Source organism: Lemur catta, chromosome 17 (assembly GCF_020740605.2).
Source record: "Lemur catta isolate mLemCat1 chromosome 17, mLemCat1.pri, whole genome shotgun sequence".
Lineage (NCBI taxonomy): Eukaryota > Metazoa > Chordata > Mammalia > Primates > Lemuridae > Lemur > Lemur catta.
The window spans coordinates 27,787,135-27,806,682 of record NC_059144.1 but is presented as its reverse complement, the minus strand read 5'-3'; the positions used below and the strand labels follow the sequence as shown (position 1 = coordinate 27,806,682).

Sequence of the window (19,548 nt, the reverse complement as noted above, 5' to 3'; positions counted from 1 at the left end):
GTAACACGTGGCAACTGGAACGGCCTGCCATGTCCCAATAGCTGCTGGCCCTGCCACAAGCCCAGTGCTCCACATCTTGGGCTCCAAATTGGAAGCCTCCCTGGATGTTGAGATGCTGTGTTTCCTACCCCCTAGTGAGGGTGAGGTGGCTGACATGGAACCGAGGAGCCATAACCTTCTCAGGTGAGAGTCGCTCCTGAGAAGACAGTCAGTCCTCTAGGGTTCCCACCTGGCAGGTAGGTTCCCTGCTAATGTGACCCAGGGAATGTTCTCTGTAGGCTGCCACACAGCCTGTGAACCTCTCCAGAAGGGAGAAGAAAAAGGAGAGACTGTGCAAAGTCCAGTGCAGTCATACCAATACCAGTGTGCTTGAGCACTTCACTGTGTGTGCTAGGCATTGTTCTGAGACTGCACTCTGCACGTGGTAGCCACCAGCCACATGTGGCTATTTAATGAAATGTGAATGTAAATTAATAAAAATCAAATAAAATTTAGAATTCAGTCTACACAGCTACCTGTGGCTAACAGCTACCATGTTGGACAGTACAGACCCCGAACATTTCCATCATCCCAGGAAGTTCTGTCGGACAGTGCTGTTCTAAGAGCCTTGCTAGTGTTATTTAACTACTACACCAAGTCCGTGAGGTGGATTCCATTATTTTTCTTATTTTATAGATAAGGTACCAGAGGCAGCAAGGAGTTAATGACTCGTGCAGTTTGCAGCCAGTAAACGAAAGAGCTGCATTTCAAGCTCAGGTTGAATGGCTTCAGAGCCTGTTCTCTTAACTGCCAGGCTGCACTTGTCCCTGTGTAGAATGGACAGTTAGTTTCTGCTCTGTTCAAGGTTTGGGGGAAGACAATGGTTAAAGCTTGGCCAGAATTAATCTCTCATGTTTATCCGGATTGTCTTTGTTGTCCTTACTCATTTCTCCCAGGCACCTCTCTACATCTTCCACACCACCCCTTACATCACCAATTGGTCATACTATGCTGTAAAAAACAAAACAAAAAAAAACCCAGAATGTCAGTATGTAAAATTGAAGATTTTCAGGCATATTCTTAGAAGGAACTTCCCATTTGAGTCACATTATACTTAAACAGTGGGTAAGTGGATCATTCCTTATAGCTGAACAAGGTAATTGTATGTTAGCTGAAAAGAAACAAATGGAGCCTCTTTCCAGTGGCCGCAGCTACTGACCGTCTTGCTGCTTGAAACTCTGGGCCTGGTCCTAAAGCTCCCACAGTCACCCCTGGCACCTGAGCACCCCCATTCTCCTGTCCACACTGACTCATGCTGGGCATGGGACAAGCCTAGCTCAGGGCAAGACTTACCTGGAGGCAGACTGACCCCGGAGAGGGCAGGATGTGAAGGCCCGTCAGAAGACTGTGAATCTAGAGCCTGCAACCTTTCCCTTTTATCAGGAAGATCAGTCCTTACAGAGAGTCAGAGATGGAGGGACCTCAAAATCATCCTTCAGCCCTCTCTTCTAAGTCCATTTCTAGGAACCGGATAACTTCATCTTTTAACAAGATGGTAGTAGGCCGGGCGCGGTGGCTCACGCCTGTAATCCTAGCTCTGGGAGGCCGAGGCGGGTGGATTGCTCAAGGTCAGGAGTTCGAGACCAGCCTGAGCAAGAGTGAGACCCCGTCTCTACTAAAGATAGAAAGAAATTATCTGGCCAACTAAAAATATATATACAAAAAATTAGCCGGGCATGGTGGCTCATGCCTGTAGTCCCAGCTACTCGGGAGGCTGAGGCAGTAGGATCGCTTAAGCCCAGGAGTCTGAGGTTGCTGTGAGCCAGGCTGATGCCACGGCACTCACTCTAGCCCGGGCAACAGAGTGAGACTCTGTCTCAAAAAAAAAAAAAAAAAAAAAAAAAGATGGTAGTCATCAGTCTCCCACTCATCCCCATACAATACTCCCCTCCTGTGTAGGTCAGGGCCACCACCTCAGAGTGAATGGGCTGTATATAGTTCCAGGATGTGCTCAGCTCGTGCCGTGCACGCATCCTCTGCAGTTTCCCTCTCATGGCCCTCTCTGTTCTCATCGACCGCATTCCCAGCTTTTCTGGTAGAATAGTTTGTTGTCTAATCTGGGCAAAAACTTTGCTCTCTTCCCTTAGCCCCTGCAGATTCCCTTAAGGAATCAGACACCACAGAAGCAAGAGAAGCCTGAAGTCTCCAAATTACTTGTTTGGGTAGGGAAAGGACATGTCAGTCTTGCAAAAATGTCATGCCACCTCCTTACTTTAAAGAAATCACAAAGAGGTGGGGCATGGTAGCTCACACCTATAATCCCAGCACTTTGGGAGGCCAAGGTGGGAGAATCAGATCGCTTGAGGCCGGCCTGAGCAACACTGAGACCTTGTCTCTACGAAAACTAAAAAAACCAGCTGAGTGTGGTGGCACCCGCCTGTAGTCCCAGCTACTCAGGAGGCTGAGGTGGGAGCTTGCGCCCAGGCGTTCAAGGTTGTAGTGATCTATGATCACACCACTGGACTCCAGCCTGGGTGACAGAGCAAAACCCTGTCTCTAAAAAATAAATTTAAAAATGAAATAAAATAATTTTTTTAAAAGCATAAGCATAGGCCGGGCGTGGTGGCTCACGCCTGTAATCCTAGCACTCTGGGAGGCCAAGGCGGGAGGATCCCTCGAAGTCAGGAGTTCGAGACCAGCCTGAGCAAGAGCGAGACCCCATCTCTACTAAAAATAGAAACAAATGATCTGGACAGCTAAAAATATATAGAAAAAATTAGGCAGGCATGGTGGCGCATGCCTGTGGTCACAGCTACTCGGGAGGCTGAGGCAGAAGGATTGCTTGAGCCCAGGAGTTTGAGGTTGCTGTGAGCTTGACGCCATGGCACTCTAGCCCGGGCAACAGAGCGAGACTGTCTCAAAAAACAAAAAAAAAAGAACAAGCATAAATAACAATCATGGAAACAGAATTCAATGTCAGTAATATTCAGAAATGTAAAATGGTGCCTTGTTTTGATTGATAGCCATTATATTCAACCAAAAATATCTATAATATTCATTGCTAGGAAATTGTTATGAAACTGGTATACTCACGTGCTGCTGCGGGAGGTGTAAATTATTACCCATGAGATGGTTACGCCCTTTCCTAGAGTGATTCCAATTATGGGATTCATCTCAAAAAGTAATTCAAAAGAAGGAATAACCGTTCCACAACTGTGGAAGCTGGGTGATATGTACTTGGGGGTTCATTCTACTACCCTTCTACCTTTGCATGTGTTTGAAAATTTCCTTAATAGAAAGTTAAGTTTTAAAGAAAGTTAAGTATATAACCATGTTCTAAATGAATCTGAGGCCAACAGTTTGTTGAACTGAAAACAAAAAATAGAGCAGAGATGCCCCAGCTCTTGAGTCCCTTCTGCTGAGACACATCCAGATGGTGGGACATAGTTGGAGCCCTAAGGGAGTGGGAGGGGATCCTGAATAAGAGCCCCCATTGTCCCAGGAAGGACCTCCAGCCTCAGCTGGCCACTGACAGGCTTCAGAGGTGCATGTGCTAGTCTAAGGAGGTAAAACCGTCATCCTCACAAAGCCCCTGCTCTAATAAACAGCATGCTTCCCAATCTCAAGATGTATACACAACTGTTTTCTATGCAAAATGGCATGTAAGTAAGGGGGAAGTTCAATTATTTTAGGATAAATGATATATAAGTTCATCCCAAAGTCGTATATAACATTCAAAGCCCAAATTACTTGTACTTACAATTTTTTAAACCTTTTAAGGTATGAAGGTAAATTTGATTCTGGATCAGTCTTCCCACTAATGGTTCAGATCTGCGTATGGTTTGGCCGTCCGTTGGAAAAGACTCGCTTTGTGGCCAGGTGTAAAGGTGAGCCTTGGTTGGGACATGTCCCAGACACTGGTAAAAGAGTGCCCCAGTGCCTGCTTCCTGGTATCATTTTAGTATTCCGTGTGCTTTTTTCCTCACCATTTGGAACCAAAAGCAAGCAGAGGGATTTGAGCAATCAGTAGTCTCCTACCTCTGATCATGGTAGCCACAAAATTTGATCTCTGCACCATTGGAAGAGTTTTTCCACCCCTGGGAACAGCGGCAGAGCCACTGGGGAGCAACAGGGGATGGGGGGTGAAACCTGTGAACCCTGGACCCTGCTGGAAAGGATCTCTTCCTAGTCTCTAAAACTCCCAGCTATGCTACTCTGAACTTGGCCTCTGCCCCCAGGTGGGTGACAGCCCTGTCCTCTTCCTCCACCAGCAATTCAGTCCTCCATCAAGTCAAGTCCCTTCTCTGGAAACATCTACCACATCCTGGGCAAAGTCAAGTTTTCAGGTAAGTGAGAGGTTGGATTTGGGGGTCCTACACCATGAAGTGCTCGCATCTTATGACATGAGTTCATAGCCTCTGCTGGCGCTCTGTAGACCACCTATGCCCCTCAGATGCTCTCTTAGAAACCCTCCCTCTGGCTGTACACCAGGCTCCTCCATCACCCCCTCCCCCAGGGGCCCACTTTCTCCAGGTCCTCCTCCACAGTGAAGGATCTGTCCTCCTCCCCTGGGTGACCTGCCTAGGGGCCCTCCTCACAGCTCCAAAGACTCACACCCCACCCCTCCAGGAGCTGCCCCTGTGCTAAGCTCTCTAGATCCGTTTCTGACCGAAGTCTTCAAGCCTTTGACTTGCCTTCTCCCTTCTGTCCACTAGGCCTGTTTATCATCCCGAGACTCTGGAGCCCTTGCATCCTGCTAGTCTCTGCTGGGCTGGGGGTCAGGGAAGGCCTCAGAACAAGTAGGAGTTGGTCAGCTCAACACTGAGGAAGGGTAGAATATTCCAGGGAAAAGAAACAGCATTTGGTATAGTCCAGAGGCAGGAGAGGCACATTTCAGGAACCAAAAATGGTTTACTGTGGCTGGAGCCTGAGGTAGGGAGGGAGGGAGTGTGTCTCTTAGGGCATCTTCAGTCAGTTAGGGTAACAGAAAACCCCAACTCAGCTAGCAGGTGTTAGCTGTATAACAAGAAGTGAAGAGGTTGGCAGCAAAGCAAGGCCACTGAGGACCCAGGTAATGTGTCTTTGTGTTTTTCCTTCCATTCTTGTGTGTCAGCTTGTCCTGAGGTTCCTGCCCCTCATGGTTGCCAGGTGGTGCTGCAGGTCTGCGGGTCAAAGCCAGACACTGCATCCAGCCAATGAGAAGCTGGCTCTTCCTGTGGGTGTCTTTGTCAGTGCAGACAGCTTTCCCCAAAGCTCCTACCCCCAATTTTCTCAGCCAACTTCTCCTCTCATTGGCCAGGATTGAATTGCCTTGCCTTCCTGGACCCACACCCACAGGGGCTTGGCATTGGAGGAGGCAGGGGATGCTGGGGAGGCAGCCATAAGTGTCTGCTGTGGGGAGCCACTGGGGGTTTAGGTGTGGGGCCATCATGGTACACATGGGAGGACTAGATGGCATAACCTGTGTAAAAGAATCTTTCAAGGTCCTTAGCCTATACCTTTTGCTTAATTTGTGTTGTCAAATCTAAAACTTTGGCCCCTCACACAGCCTGCTGCCCTCAAACTACAGCAGCCTCCCCCCTGCCTGCTTCAGAGGTCTTGGAGCCTGCACTCTCCCTCTCACCACCACCTCCTTTTCTTCTTTATCTAGACCTGCTGTTGACCCCTTTCTTGTTCAGGGTTAACCTTTGTTCCAGATCCCTTTCTTATCCTGCATTTTGGGGGGCCCTTGCCTCTTTCTGTGCCTCCAGTCACTGCTAGTCCCCAGCTGCTCAGCATATGGCCTGGACACCCCTCTCCTGTCCATCTACAGGACCTTCCTGCGGCTCTGTTGTACTGTTCACTGTGCCCTTCTCCTTTGGCCTCTCAGGCCTCTGCTGAGAACCCCCACACCTCTACCAAGGGGGCTTTCTTTGCTTCTCCTCAACCGTCTTCCACAGGGGTGACCTCAGCTACACCAGTGACCTGTGTGGATATCTCCCACTCAGGGTCTTAGTCTTTCACATGCCACAGGTGTGGAGTCAAATGCCTCCCCTTCTCCCCACTACAAACCTTTTGTTCATCTTTTGTTCCCTTCCCAGTTAATAGTGTCCACCTGATCACCCAAATCAGCCAAGCTAGGGACTTCTTTTGCTCCTCACTCTCTTACTCTGTCCTTTCTCAGTTGCCACCAGTCATGTCAGTTCTTCCTCCTATGTTTTCTCAGGAATCTGTCCCAGCCATCTGCATTGTTGCAGTCTTGGCGAAGCCTTATCCTTTTGGGGCAGGGTCTCAGGGACTAATGTGTGCTCCCCTCACAGACTCCGAGAGGACCATGGAGGTCTGCCACAATACTCTGGCCAACTCCCTGAGCATCATGCCTGTTTTGGAGGGACCCACACCACCGCCCGACTCCAGAAGCACACCTCAAGACAGCAGTGGGCAGCAGGAGTGCTACCTCGTGTTCATCGGCTGCTCCCTGAAAGAGGACAGCGTCAAGGACTGGCTGCGGCAGTCAGCTAAGCAGGTGGTTTCCAAAGCCCAGACAGACTTGGCACAGATGTGACCCACATACTTCAGAGGTGCTGCTGGCCCTGAGAACCCCCTCCACTGATGCTTGCCCACTGGTCTGCCCCTCAGGCTCAGCCAGCACTTTCAGGGACACTCTGGGAGTGGGAGGAAGTCACTCAGGGCAACCTCTAGGCAGGAGTGCTATGTTGTCTGCTCTGTGAGCCCAGGTTCTCTGGGTACTGAGGCTCTTAGCACAGCCTTACGGGTTTAGCTCATCCTAGAATTCTGGGAATAGAGTTGGCTGGGACCTGGGTCTTTTGCAGATGCTGAGTTGAGACCTGTCTTTATACTGAGGCATGGGCTGCCTCATCTGTATAAGCTCCTAAATGGTGTTTGACTGGGGGACCTTGGGCTGTCCCTTTGTCTGCATGTCTGTCATTGGTGGGGCCTAGGGATAAGAATCTGCGGAGAAGCAAGTCCATGCCCATTTGCAATAACACTGGGCTCTCCTCTGCTGCTTGCTCCCTGCTAGCTCGCAGGGCTCTGCCATGGGAAAATGGTCTTCCCGAAGGGTGGACAGGTAGGATATTATGTCCAGGCCATGGCAGCTCATATACTTTCCCCTCTGCTGGGATTGTGGTTATGTCACCAACCCCCAGAGCCCTGAGCCCTCACCTACCCGTGAATTCCATCAGCTCTGTTGGGACCTGACCACTCCTTACATCTCTGCACAGAAGCCTCAGAGGAAAGCCCTGAAGACCAGGGGGATGCTGACCCAGCAGGAGATCAGGAACATCCATGTGAGTGCCTTGCCCTGGCCAGTCCCCTCAGTGGCCCAAGACTGTCCTCCTAGGCTTGCGTAGCTCTGTCTTTTGGATTCCCTGAGTAAGGGAGCTATTGGCAGGGTGTGCTGGAAGTCTTGCTTCTCTCTGGCCACAGAGGGAAGCTGGGTACAGAATTCTGGCCTCGCAGTTTCAGTGAGCAGTGGGCAGGTGGCCTCTGGTGTGACCTGGGCATGAGATCGAGGAGAGCCAGTGCCTGTGGGAGGAGCAGGTAGGTGATGGGAGGCCCTGCCTTGTGCCTTATCACCCTGCCCAAGCAGCTGCAGAAGACCTCTGTCCGAGATAAACCAGCTAGGGCTCAGGAAAAACTGTCTAGATCTAGAAGCTGCTCATGGGAAGGTTGTGGAATCCTAAGGCCAATTGAGAGGCCCCTTGATGAGCCCTCCCAGCCTCCAGGCTGACCCCAGTCCCTGCCCCGATTGCCATGCCTACTAGGGCCTCTTCCTGAGAGGTTTGGGGGCAAAAGGCTAAAAGAGACACAGAGTCCAGGCCCCAGGATGGGCTGTGTCACCAGCCCACTAAGGAGCACGTGGGGTGGGAGAGTATTCTGCGTTGGACTTGAGGCGAGCCCCTTCCTAACCAGCTCCCATAGGCCTGGACAGCCCTGGGTGCTCTGGGGAGGACGATGTAGGCACCTCAGAAGGCAGTCCTTGTAATGCATGTTCCCCCCAAGCAGACCTTGAATTAGGATTTGAGTACAGGTAGTTTATTTTGGAAGTGACTCTAGGAGACACTAGGTAGGGAGGTGGGAAGGTGAGAGAGGGAAGGGGCAGGGAGACACCCAGTACAGGGTGTGCTATCAAACCAGTTCCACTGTGAGCAACAGGGGCGTATTCCCACCAGGAACTCCCAGCTTGAGGGTTGCTGGGGGTGTTAATTCCCTGGCTCGTTTGTGTAGCAGAGCAGGCTGTCTTGCTAGGGTGATGGACTTGTTTATGTTTTTAATGAGTGAGTGAATGATAGAAAGTGGTGAGATAATTCTTACAGGATTCTTTTTTCCTACAGGTGAAACGCCACCTGGACCCCCTACCAGCAGGCTACTTTTATAATGGCACCCAATTTGTTAACTTCTTTGGTGACAAGACTGATTTTCACCCACGTATCCTTGGAACAGCTTGGTCCCTGTGTGGAATCTGGCGCAGCGAGGCTAGGGGTGTCTGCTAGAGCCACTGCAGCTGGGCCCTAGAGCAGGCTGGGCTCTGCCTTTCCACAGGCTGGGGCTGGGAACACAGGAGCAAACCACAGGGGCAGACTTTTCATTTGCTCTTTTAAAGTCCTTAAAATTAGATTTCTCCATTATTTAGTGTTACTCTGTGGGTTGGAGTTTGAATGCAGCTGTGGTGACATCCTGAGCTCTGTGGTCATCAGGGTCATGATTTACAAGTTGGGGCAGCCACAGTTAATCTGTGGAAAGATGGACAGGGCAAAATGAGAACCTTGGGGTGCTGCTATGTGCTAATGAAAGCAGAAGGGTTGAGTTCTAGGACCTCATTGAAGGCCATATGCCAGTACCTGTCACAATCTTAGTAGCTGTGATGCTGCCAGTATATACCAAGAGCCCATCACATACCCTCTGTGCAGGCCAGGTACACACTGCCTCAGTGTCCCCCACCTCACCTGCCTGCAGGTCCTCTGGGCTCAGGGAGGCTCCATTGTCCTCCAGGCCCAGAGCTCTCTTCCTTAATGAGACATCAGTCATGGACCAGTTCATGAATGACTACGTGGAAGAAGCCAACCGAGAAATCGAGAGGTATAACCGTGAGCTGGAGCAGCAGGAGTATCATGACCTCTTTGAGCAGAAGCCCTAGAAGAAGCCTAGGGCCGTACGTCCTGCACAATGTCCTCCCTGGAGATGGACGAATGGGTGGCCCCTCCCTGAGGGGGCTGTCTTTGTTCTCCTTGGCCTACGTGTGCTGGCTTGAGTGCATGTTATCTTTATTCTCTATACAGCGCTGAAGAGCATCACCTGCACCACTGATTTGGGGGGGGGGGTGGTCCTCAAGGATGAGCACACTGGGACTGCCTGTGTGTGCAGCTGGCAGTCCAGGAGCTCTGGGTCTCTGATGACAGTACCTCCTCTGGGCAGTTGAGGCACTGTGTGGGGGTAAGGAGAAGCATTTGGATTGCACAGCGGAGCTGCTGGGACTTAAAAGGAACCCTAGCTGTGGCTGTGCCTGGGGGCCAGGCCACAACAGGCCTCAGGCCTCAGATGCTGCCCCAGGAGAGCCGTCACCCACAGTGGAGTGCCTGCCTCCCCTGCTTAGGCCCCTTCCATTGAAGGACCTGGCCCTACTAGCCCCTGACCCAGGCTTGGGGTGAGCAGCCAAGCCCAGCCCACAGAGCCAGCAGCTTAGGCTGAGAACAACCGCTTGTTCTGAAATGAAGGGATTCCCCTTATAGACTAAACTGAAGGAAAGGCACGTTGTTTTCCAGAAGGATGTGGCTCTCAAGCTGACATCAGCATTCCCCCTTGTGCTTGGTTCTTGAGCTCTCCTGTGGCATCACTCGGGTTTCCCTGATTCAGGGTCAAGAGCAAGCCTGCTGCCCAAGCCCCCCTGCTAAGGCTTCACCTAACTGTGAAGGGGATCATCCTGCAGCTGTTAGTCTCAGGCCTGGGGTCTGCTCACTTGTGAGGCATCAGCCTCCAGCACCCAGCCTTCCCACCAGCCTTGCCAGGGAAGGCCTGCTTTTCGGCCGCAAACTTCAGGAAACTCATACCCCCCATGCATTGTTGCTGGCGCTCAGCTTGTTTGGCTCCTGAGGACCAGGAATTTCAAAGAATTCCAATACCCAAGTTAGAATTCCTTCCAGTGGCATGGTAAAGCAGAGGGGAATTACAAGTGTGTCCTGTGCCTGACCTTCATAATTACTGTAGGGATGGGGGGTGGGGGTGTCACAGGCACTGATATTTAGGTGATGTCTGTCAGGACTTCAGCGTCTTGGCTGCCTAGATTGTAAATGTTTTCTGAATTTCACATTTTTTTGCATGCCTTAGGAAGAAGCACATAGATGAAACCAGCAAAGTTTCTAGTAATGTAGAGGGGTTTTTAAGAAAGCCCCCTGATGCAGAGGGGAGAGAGGATGGAACACACAGGGTCTGTGTGCCTGGTCACACAGAGGCCTGCATGCAAGTAGCAAAGCAATTGTCAACAGCTTGTCAATAAAGTGTACTAGAAAAAAAATTTGTATTTGAAGCCAAATGAACAAAACTCCAAATACCATTGAATAAGAAATCTTGCATTAAGAAAGGCTTCTGAAAAGGCCCATGTGCTCCAGTCTCTGCTCCAAAGCCACTGGTGACAAAAGCCCCACTGTGGAGCCCAAGTCTGGGAGCCCCTGACTTCTGGCTGGCCAGAGGCCAGGGTCCACGAAGGGCCTGCCTCTGCTTCAGAATCAATAACATAGATCTTAAGTGCAATTGATTAATAAGCAATGAGTTACTGTAGCTTCCTTTAGCTCTACCGAGCTCTTTTTAAAAACTCAAACTTGAGCAGCCTTAGAAGAGGGAGGGGGGTGGGGGGTGAGAAACACAGGCCATTTCCTCTAGGTGGGTTTCTGTGAAGTTTTAAAAGAAAGCTCTGGATCTGGGAGCTTGAGCCATTTCCTGGCTGCCCTGGCCTGGCAGTCTGGCTGCTGCACAGAAGAGTTTTTAAAGAGGGGTCGGAGCCCGCCCATATGGGTGGGCCTTCCCACCACGTGGGGCTGTACTGCGTGGTGGTCCTGGTTTCTGACCATTTTCCATAGAAATGCTCTCTCACCAACCTGCCCCACGGTCCCAATTCCTTTCCTCTTGGAGGAAAAACTGTGATTACCTCAACTTGAATATGAAACTGTGATTGAAAAAAGTCAAAACATTAAGAAGTATCAAAGCCAAAAAGGCAAAACTGGCTGAGGCCTCTAGAGATGCTCCTCAGCCTGCTCGGGCTTGTGAAGGGGCACACTGGCGAAAGGGCATTCCTCGGGGCGCACTGTGCGAGCTCTTGGAGGACTGAGGCCCGGAGGACGCCTCTTTCCAGAACCTGCCGGGCCTCCGGGTTCCGACTGTGAAGTTCAGCATCCACTTGATTGCTGTGTGGGAAGCCAGGTCTTAGGCTGTCTCCAGAGGAAGGGCCATGACACTGTGTTTTAGCTTTTGACCACAGAAGTGGATCCGGGGCACCCAGCAAAGACACCCAGGGTGGGTTCCTAGAAAAGGCAGCATCCTCCAGGAGCTACATGCTTTTTGCCAACTTTCCTGTTAGCAGCTTCGGTTTTATATCACCCAGAGTGTGTGTGATGATGTTGAAGTCGCTGAAGTTATAGGTTATTTTATGTTTTAACATGAGATTTTTCTGTTTATGATTGGAAAGAGGAGGCAGAAATTGGAGAAAACAGGATTACCTTTGGAAGGGGCCACTGGTGAGGAGCCGGGCTGGCCCCTGTGAGCCCTGGGGGCTCTCTGACCTGAGGCCTGGATGCTGGGCCCTTCAGGTTGCAAGAAAAAGTTCCCTCCTAAATTCTAATAGGATTTTGGAGAATTTTTGCACAGTAATAAGCTCTGGGTTGATCTTTGGGCTTCTCAAAAGGGAAACGTTCAACTCAAAGATTGTAAACTATTAAGTATTCCAGCCGTGTTGCTGACTTAGTTGGGTAGTTGTACCTCAAGAAGTAGGTGAGAAGTGGTTTCTTCATTGTCCCAGGGTGTTAAATACTAATGACATAAGAGCTCACTTACGTGCCAAAATTCATTTTTATACTAGTTTTTCAGTGCTTTAATATTTGTAACTTAAATTTTAAAACTCATATTTACAAACACTACTGTAACTTCAGTGAAACTGAATTGTGTGATTGAAGCTTTTTGCTTATTATAGTATTTATTACACTACTTAATTCAGTAAATATATAAAAGTAGCCTTCAATTTATTTTTATATTATTTTACATGTTTTTACCTGCAGTTATGTATGTGAATTTACCTTGGTAATTAAGATGTTAATGCTAAGGACCAATAAACTATCACTGAACAAGCAAGGCCTCCCGGCATTGGGTGTCCTGCAGACTCAGTCTCCTGGAGTCCCTGGGGCGGGTGTGAGAAGGCCCTGTCCCCCGGGGCTGTGGCCTGGCCTCAGATGACGCCCCCTTTGCTGGGGCTTTTCGGGGAGGAGTCCTTGGGGCTCACACACCCCTCCCCAGAACCCCGAGCGGCCCGTGGAGACTAAAATTCAGACGAAGAAACCACCCTGGCTTGCGGGGCGGGCTCTTGGGGAGTCCTAGAATTCGGGGAAGGGCTCAAGGAAGCCGGCTGTGGGCACGGGGTTCTCCCAGGGCGCCCCCTCCCCTCCCGGCTCTCTCGCCCTCGTCCTTGACCTCGGTGCTCCGGTGCCGGTTCGCGGGCCCCAGCCGGTCCTGGCCGGGCTGCAGAAGGAACCACGCCATTACAGGCTGATCGGCTCGTTTCAGCGCGGTAAAAGCTCCATGAAGATGGCCCTTCGGTCCCATTTTGTAAATGGGACGACCGAGGCGCGGAAGGGTCCAGTAACTGGAGCAGGTGACAAAGTCACTGCCCATGCCCGCATTAAATCCGAGAGAGCCCTCGCGGCGCTCGGATTTGGAACCGCAAGTTCTAAGCCGGAGGTTTGCTGAAGCCCTCGGGACTAGAGCAACAAACACAAATGCACCAATCGTCCCGTGCAGGCTCCGGGTCCGCTCGCCTGTGGTTCCCGCCGCTGTTGGCGCGGCGTCCCGGCAGGCCGCTCCCGGGCTCCCGCCGGCTGACACACCGCCCCTCGCCCCCTGATGGGTGGGGAGGAGAGTCGATCGGGGAGCGGCACCCGCCGCCCGCAGCCGGTTCATAAAGACGCAGGGGTCTGGACAAGGGGAAGTGCCCCGCAGGCAGCCTCAGGTGACTGGGATGGTGGTCTTGGACGTGGAAGTTCCATGCGATCAATTAGTCACAATCAAACCAAATGCAAAACTGCACCCGAAGGGCCTGACAGACGGGGCGGAGTTGGCGGCAGCATCACTGGCGCACTGCGCGTTCTGGAGCCTGCTGCCTCCCCGCCCTGCAGGCGCGAGTTTGAACCGTGATGGAGCTCCTGTGCTCGCTTTTCCAGAAAACTCCAGGGTTGGGGATTAACCTCTAAAGAACTGCCAGGGCAGTGGGAAGACAGTAAATGGAAGGGCTCCAGGTCTGGGTGAGCTTTAAGTGCCAGGGGGACTTAGAGGCCAAGAAACCTAGGGCTGGGAAAGGAGTCCCCTGGAGCTGCTGGATAGAGCGGGAGCCCCAGAATCAGGGGATCTTCTGGAATAGACATGTGGAAAATGGGATTTAGAGCAGAGGATCTGTGTGGAGCTGCAGGAAATCATAGGGCTCTCTGAGGAGCATGGAGAAATATTGATGTATTAATTTCTTTTTTGTTTGTTTTGGGTTTTTTGTTTTGTTTTGTTGAAACAGGGTCTTGCTCTGTTGCCTGGGCTAGAGTGCGTGCAGCGGTATCATCCTAGCTCACTGTAGCCTCAAATTATGGGCCTCAAAGATCCTCCCACCTCCCAAAGTGCTGGGATTACAGGCGTGAGCCACCACGCCCAGCCTGGTGTATTAATTTCTATCATACAATCGAGAGAAGAGTTATGCCCAAAGAAAACATGACCAAATGACCCACTTCCAGTCCATGACAGAAAGGGATCAGCTTGGTTTCTGTAGGAGGAGTCCAGAGTGGTCCAGCTACAAGTTCAGCTGGGCCCAGACAAGTGCTCAGATGTCGTCAGAACCCTCTCCTTGGTGGCCTCACTCTGCCCCAGCAGTGGAGAGTGGCTTGGCTTCCTTTATGCCACCAGCAACACCGGTACCCCAAGGCAAGCCCCCCCCTCCAGAGGTACCCCCAAGATTGGGGTCACATTCCCATCCCTGAGCCAGCCACAGTGGCCTGGCCAAGGGTCTCTGTGCACTTCCATGGGCCCCCCCAACACCAGGCCCATTTGGGAGGTGGGCCCCCAAAGAAGGGCTTGCTCCCATAGACCAGCACTGCACATCCCCCTGCAGTCTGTGAGCGTTTCTGTTAAATCAGACACCTACTTGATTTTCTTTTTTTTTTTTTTTTGAGACAGAGTCTCACTCTGTTGCCCGGGCTAGAGTCCCGTGGTGTCAGCCTCGCTCACAGCAACCTCAAAGTCCTGGGCTTAAGCGATCCTTCTGCCTCAGCCTCCCGAGTAGCTGGGACTACAGGCATGCGCCACCATGCCCGGCTAATTTTTCTTTTCTATATATATAATTTTAGCTGTCCAGATAATTTCTTTCTATTTTTAGTAGAGACAAGGTCTCGCTCTTGCTCAGGCTGGTCCCGAACTCCTGACCTCGAGCGATCCTCCCGCCTCAGTCTCCCAGAGTGCTAGGATTACAGGCATGAGCTACCACGCCCGGTCTACTTGATTTTCTTAAATGTTGCTTTCTGCATGTCTTTTCTAGTACAAGTGATAGGAAGCACTAAGTTACTGAGTGTGGTGGTCATGGTGATTTTTATCCAAGGGAAGAAAGAGTTTAAACTGAAGACATTCTAACCACAAAGATAACCCTGAGCCTCCACTGCAGATTGAGAAAAGACCACCACTGTTTGATTTTATAGTGCCTCAGAGCACCCAGAGACATCAGTGGTCCATGGGATCCAGTTTGAGAATCTTCTTAAATAAAACAAAGGCCACGTGGACTATAACGTGGGTGCTGGGCTGCTGCTCCACATGGGTGGAGGTGAAAAGTGGACCAACTAGAGAGCCATTCTGAAGGAACAATTGACAAGACAAAATGACTAATTAGACAAGAGCAAAGGGGGTGACCTGGAGGTAAAAGTGGAAAAAGCCAGAGTGGAAAAAACCCCAACATTTTGAAACAATTCCAAAGACTTTTTTGTTTCATTCTCTAAAAATTCAAATAAAAATAAAATTTGTTTATCCACAAATCATTCCTGTTTTTCCCATGCATTGCTCCATTGGCCAGCTAAAATAATTTAGCTTAAAAAATTGCATCAGATTCAATACATTGTATGTCAAGCTAATAAATGGCTATAAATCTGGTAAAATAAATACTAACCAAATAAAGTGTGAATATATTTCCATTTTAGCCTACAATTGCTACTGCTTATCTTATACCAACAAAAAAAGTTTAATTTTTTTTCACCTTCTCATTTTTAAGAAACTTTACATTTGTACTCTGAAATTTCATGCCTGGATGAATGTACAAATAGTAGAGAAATAAGGACAACAGGAAAAGAAAAGATGGCTGATAAGGAAGATTATTTCAGTTTCAGACTAAAAATTCATGGAATTTTCTAGCTACAAGAACTCCATCCCAACTTCTTTGTTTTGTAGATAAAAATGGTTAGAGATCCAAAGAGGCTGGAGGTCTCGTCCCAAGGTGTTGTCCGGGGCCTCTCCACTTCCTTTCTAACCATTCACCTTCTCTGGAGCAGCAGGAGCTGGTGGGAATGGTGGCTTGGAGTGGCACCTCAGGCCTGTCAGCCTTGGATAGTGAGCTCGAGGCCCCTAGGCAGGACAGGAGACCTGTGAGAAGGAGAGCCATAGGTGGGGAGGATGTGAGGGACACAACGGCCAAGGATGGCCAGGAGGGCTGGGCCCGGTGGCTCACGCCTGTAATCCTAGCACTCTGGGAGGCCAGGGCGGGTGGATCGCTTGAGGTCAGGAGTTCGAGACCAGCCTGAGCAAGAGCGAGACCCCCGTCTCTACTAAAAATAGAAAGAAATTATATGGCCAACTAAAAATATATATAGAAAAAATTAGCTGGGCATGGTGGTGCATGCCTGTAGTCCCAGCTACTCGGGAGGCTGAGGCAGGAGAATCGCTTGAGCCCAGGAGTTTGAGGTTGCTGTGAGCTAGGCTGACGCCACAGCACTCACTCTAGCCCAGACAACAGAGCGAGACTCTGTCTCAAAAAAAAAAAAGGATGGCCAGGAGGTGACAGGATACCCGGAGGACCTTAGCATCACCAGCTGGAATTTCTCCGGTGACAGGTAATGAGATTTCAATGTAATAGGGCCTGGAGGTAGATGAGGGTGGGGAAGTTTGGGGCCAGTCTTGTATTTGTTCTAAGACCTGCTCGGCAAAAGGTCAGTGTTTGGTTGAGTCTGTCCACTAGAAGTTCCTCAGCTGAGAAGCTGGGCTGAGTAGCTGGGACCCAGGGCAGAGGGCAGAGGGGTTTGACGGGGGCAGTAGGGCAGCCCTGGAAACTTCCTGCCCAGTGGTCTGCTGGTCTGATAGAATCAGTGAGCCGAGAGCCCTCAGCCCCTGTCCAGTGCTCGATTCTGGCTGTGAGTAAGGAGTGGAGGAAGGGGAAGCAGGATGTCGTCCTCAGCAGAGTAGGTCCCTGTTGGCTCTCTGCAGGGCAGGGGCTCCTCGCCCTGCGGGCTGCCCTTGTAAGAGCCAGGATCTTTCTCTCCTCGGTAGGGATAGATGGCAACAGAGAGAAGACTTAGTGTTGTGTTAGCTGAGTACCAAAGGGTCATCCTCCCACCCACATGCGGGGCCTGGAGATGCCCCCAGGAGAGAGAGGAGGCCAGTGGAGGCCACGTTCTCTCTCCCCACCCCCTCGGCGTCACCTGTATGCCCGTCTCATGCTGGGCTCCCACAGGTGGCTCCCACAGGTAGAAAGCAAATGCTGAAGGGAAGGGAAAGGCATGGGGGTGTGGAGATGGTCTAAACAATGATTCGGAGGCAGACGGGAGACTGGCTTGGCTGCTGGGGTCCACTTAGACCAGCAGGAAGTATCAGGGAGTTGATTCAGTGGGCAGCTGAGCCCAGCCAGCGGGCCTGGTCCAGAGCTGGACACCAGGCTCCCACATATAAGTGACCATTACAGAGATGACAAGTTCTCGCTCATAGAGGGATAACATGGGAAGAGCGAGGGGGGCAGCGTGGCTGCAGTTGGAGAAGCGCTGTGCGGGGCTGCGAGTGCCCATCAGGGCAGCAGGATCCCCAAGAGGCTTGTAAAACCTGAGTGATGAGTGATGCAAGGGAGAGCTGCTGGCTGTGAAGTGCAGGAGCCACGCTTGCCAAGGGGCCGAGGAAAATGAGGGCAGCCAGGGTGCAGCAGACCAGAGCGACTTGGTGACACCTGAGTAGTCTGGGGTGAGAGGAAAGAGGAAATCAGGAGTGTCTGGCTGGGTGCCCTTAGGCACAGCCGGAAAGCCTGGGCAAGACTGGGAAATGGAGGACAGAGGGGAGGTACCTGGAGGGCTCGGTTGGCTTGAAATGCCTCTGGAACTATCCGCGGAGACCCGGTCTGCCTTCAACACTTGGCAGGTTCCTGAGCACCTGCTACAATGGGTGCAGCACCGGTGAAGGACACACGCAGTCCTGCTCTCAGGGAGACAGGACCCAGGCAGTGCAGTAAGAAGAAGGAAGAAGGCTGCAGAGTTAGGGGCCGTGAGGGGCTGTGAGGCAAGGACAGTAGGAACCTACCTGAGATGGTGACCACAGAAGACTCTGAGACCGGAAAGATGGAATGAGCTGAATGATGGAATGGTAAGAGCTGGGGGCGTGGACACAGGGCTTGAGGCGGTGCTCCCCAGGGAGCAGGAGGTACAAGAAGAGGCAGCAGGTTATATAGTCCACGCCGCTACCCCCAGGCTATGACAGGGGCTTTGGAATTTCTATTATTTATTTATTTGTTTATTTTTTGAGACAGAGTGTCACTCTGTTGCCCGGGCTAGAGTGCCATGGTGTCAGCCTAGCTCACAGCAACCTCAAACTCCCCTGGGCTCAAGCGATCCTACTGCCTCAGCCTCCCGAGTAGCTGGGACTACAGGCATGCGCCACCATGCCCGGCTAATTTTTCTGTATATGTTTTTAGCTGTCCATATAATTTCTTTTCTTTCTTTTTTTTTTTTTTCTTGCTCTTGCTCAGGCTGGTCTCGAACTCCTTAGCTCAAACAATCCGCCTGCCTCGGCCTCCCAGAGTGCTAGGGTTACAGGCGTGAGCCACCGCGCCTGGCCTGGAATTTCTAAGTGTGGGGGAAGCCAATAATCCATTCTTCATCTCCAATATGGGGGAGAAAGGAGTCAGAAGGCCAGATGACGACCAGGCTGGAGGTGCAAGTGGGCAGATCTGAGCTCCGTTTTGAAGGCAAAGGCAGCAAAACTCGTGGATTAGGTGTGGATGAGTTAGGGGGACTCCCGGGTGAGGAGCCGTTGAGATGGTAGACGCAGGAGCTCTATTTGCCATGAATTTCATTCAAATTTTGTCTATTAGCCATGGCAGGGGATGGCTAAAGAGGCTGTGGCGTCTGGAAGTCTGGAGCTCAGGGACAGATGTGAAATGTGACAGTCAGCCTTGGCTGGTAAGGAGCCACGGAGGAAAGTTCTGGGCAGGCCAGCGCTGAGCACCGGGTCAGAGGCAACGTGCAGGAAGAGAAGACACCGTTATAAGAAAAGCAACCCCTATGGTGCTGGGTGAGAAAGCTGAGGCAGGGTGACCTGGACAACGGCAGTTTCAGTGGAGTGGAGGGGACAAAAAGACGGGCATGAGTGGGATGAAGTGATGTAGGGAGAAGGGCATGGATAAGTCTGGGGGAGCTTGCTCCAGAGTGTGGTTGAGGAATTGGGCAGTATGTGGAGGGGAAGGACGTTCAAGGGAGGATTGGGGTTTTTTTAGAGACAGGGTCTCACTTCGCTCTGTCGCCCAGGCTGGGCGAGTGCAGTGGCGCCATCATAGCTCACTGCAGCCTTGAACTCCTGGGCTCAAGCAATCCTCCTGCCTCAGCCTCCCCAGGCACCAGCCATTATTATGCCTGGCTCTGTTCCGTTTTTTAAATGAGATAACTATACAGTTACTCCTCCTAGTCCTGGATTCTAAAATCTGCGGGCTAGGTAAGTGGCACCAGGGGAAACCGAGTTGCCATTGTTTTAGAAAGCCATTAAGTGCCTTGGGGAACTCAGGGGCCATGGTTCTTGTGTCCACAGCCCAGTGAAGTCTGAGCCCTGAAGGGAGGGAATGAGAGGGGATGTGTGCCCATGTCTGGGTCCCTCAACCTGCCTGTCTGTATAAGGACCAGCGGGCACAGGCAGGGAGACCTGTGTTTGCCCTCAGCTTCTGATCGCCACGGCACAGGACACAGGTGGGAGTTGGAAAGGAAACAGCCTCAACAGCAGGTGAATCCAGAGGCAGCAGGGGCAGAGACAGCCAGGCAGAAGGGGGGTGCATAGGTGACTGGGGGAGACTTGGCTGTGCCTCCTCTTTCCTCAGGGAGCTGAGGG

At 51.3% G+C, this 19,548-nt stretch overlaps 1 protein-coding gene across 5 annotated transcripts in view; it reads left to right on the top strand.

The window, feature by feature from the left end:
- DNAAF9 (dynein axonemal assembly factor 9) overlaps nt 1-12,314 on the top strand; it is a 114,482-nt gene extending 102,168 nt beyond the window's left edge. For all 5 annotated transcript variants that reach the window (XM_045528980.1, XM_045528982.1, XM_045528985.1 and 2 more), the window contains 6 exons: nt 3,760-3,866; nt 4,251-4,325; nt 6,279-6,484; nt 7,203-7,268; nt 8,316-8,409; nt 9,006-12,314. In XM_045528980.1, coding sequence (XP_045384936.1) covers nt 3,760-3,866; nt 4,251-4,325; nt 6,279-6,484; nt 7,203-7,268; nt 8,316-8,409; nt 9,006-9,118 — 661 coding nt within the window. In that variant the 3' untranslated portion in view covers nt 9,119-12,314. The remainder of the gene's footprint in view (nt 1-3,759; nt 3,867-4,250; nt 4,326-6,278; nt 6,485-7,202; nt 7,269-8,315; nt 8,410-9,005) is intronic.
- The last annotated feature ends 7,234 nt before the right edge of the window (nt 12,315-19,548 follow it).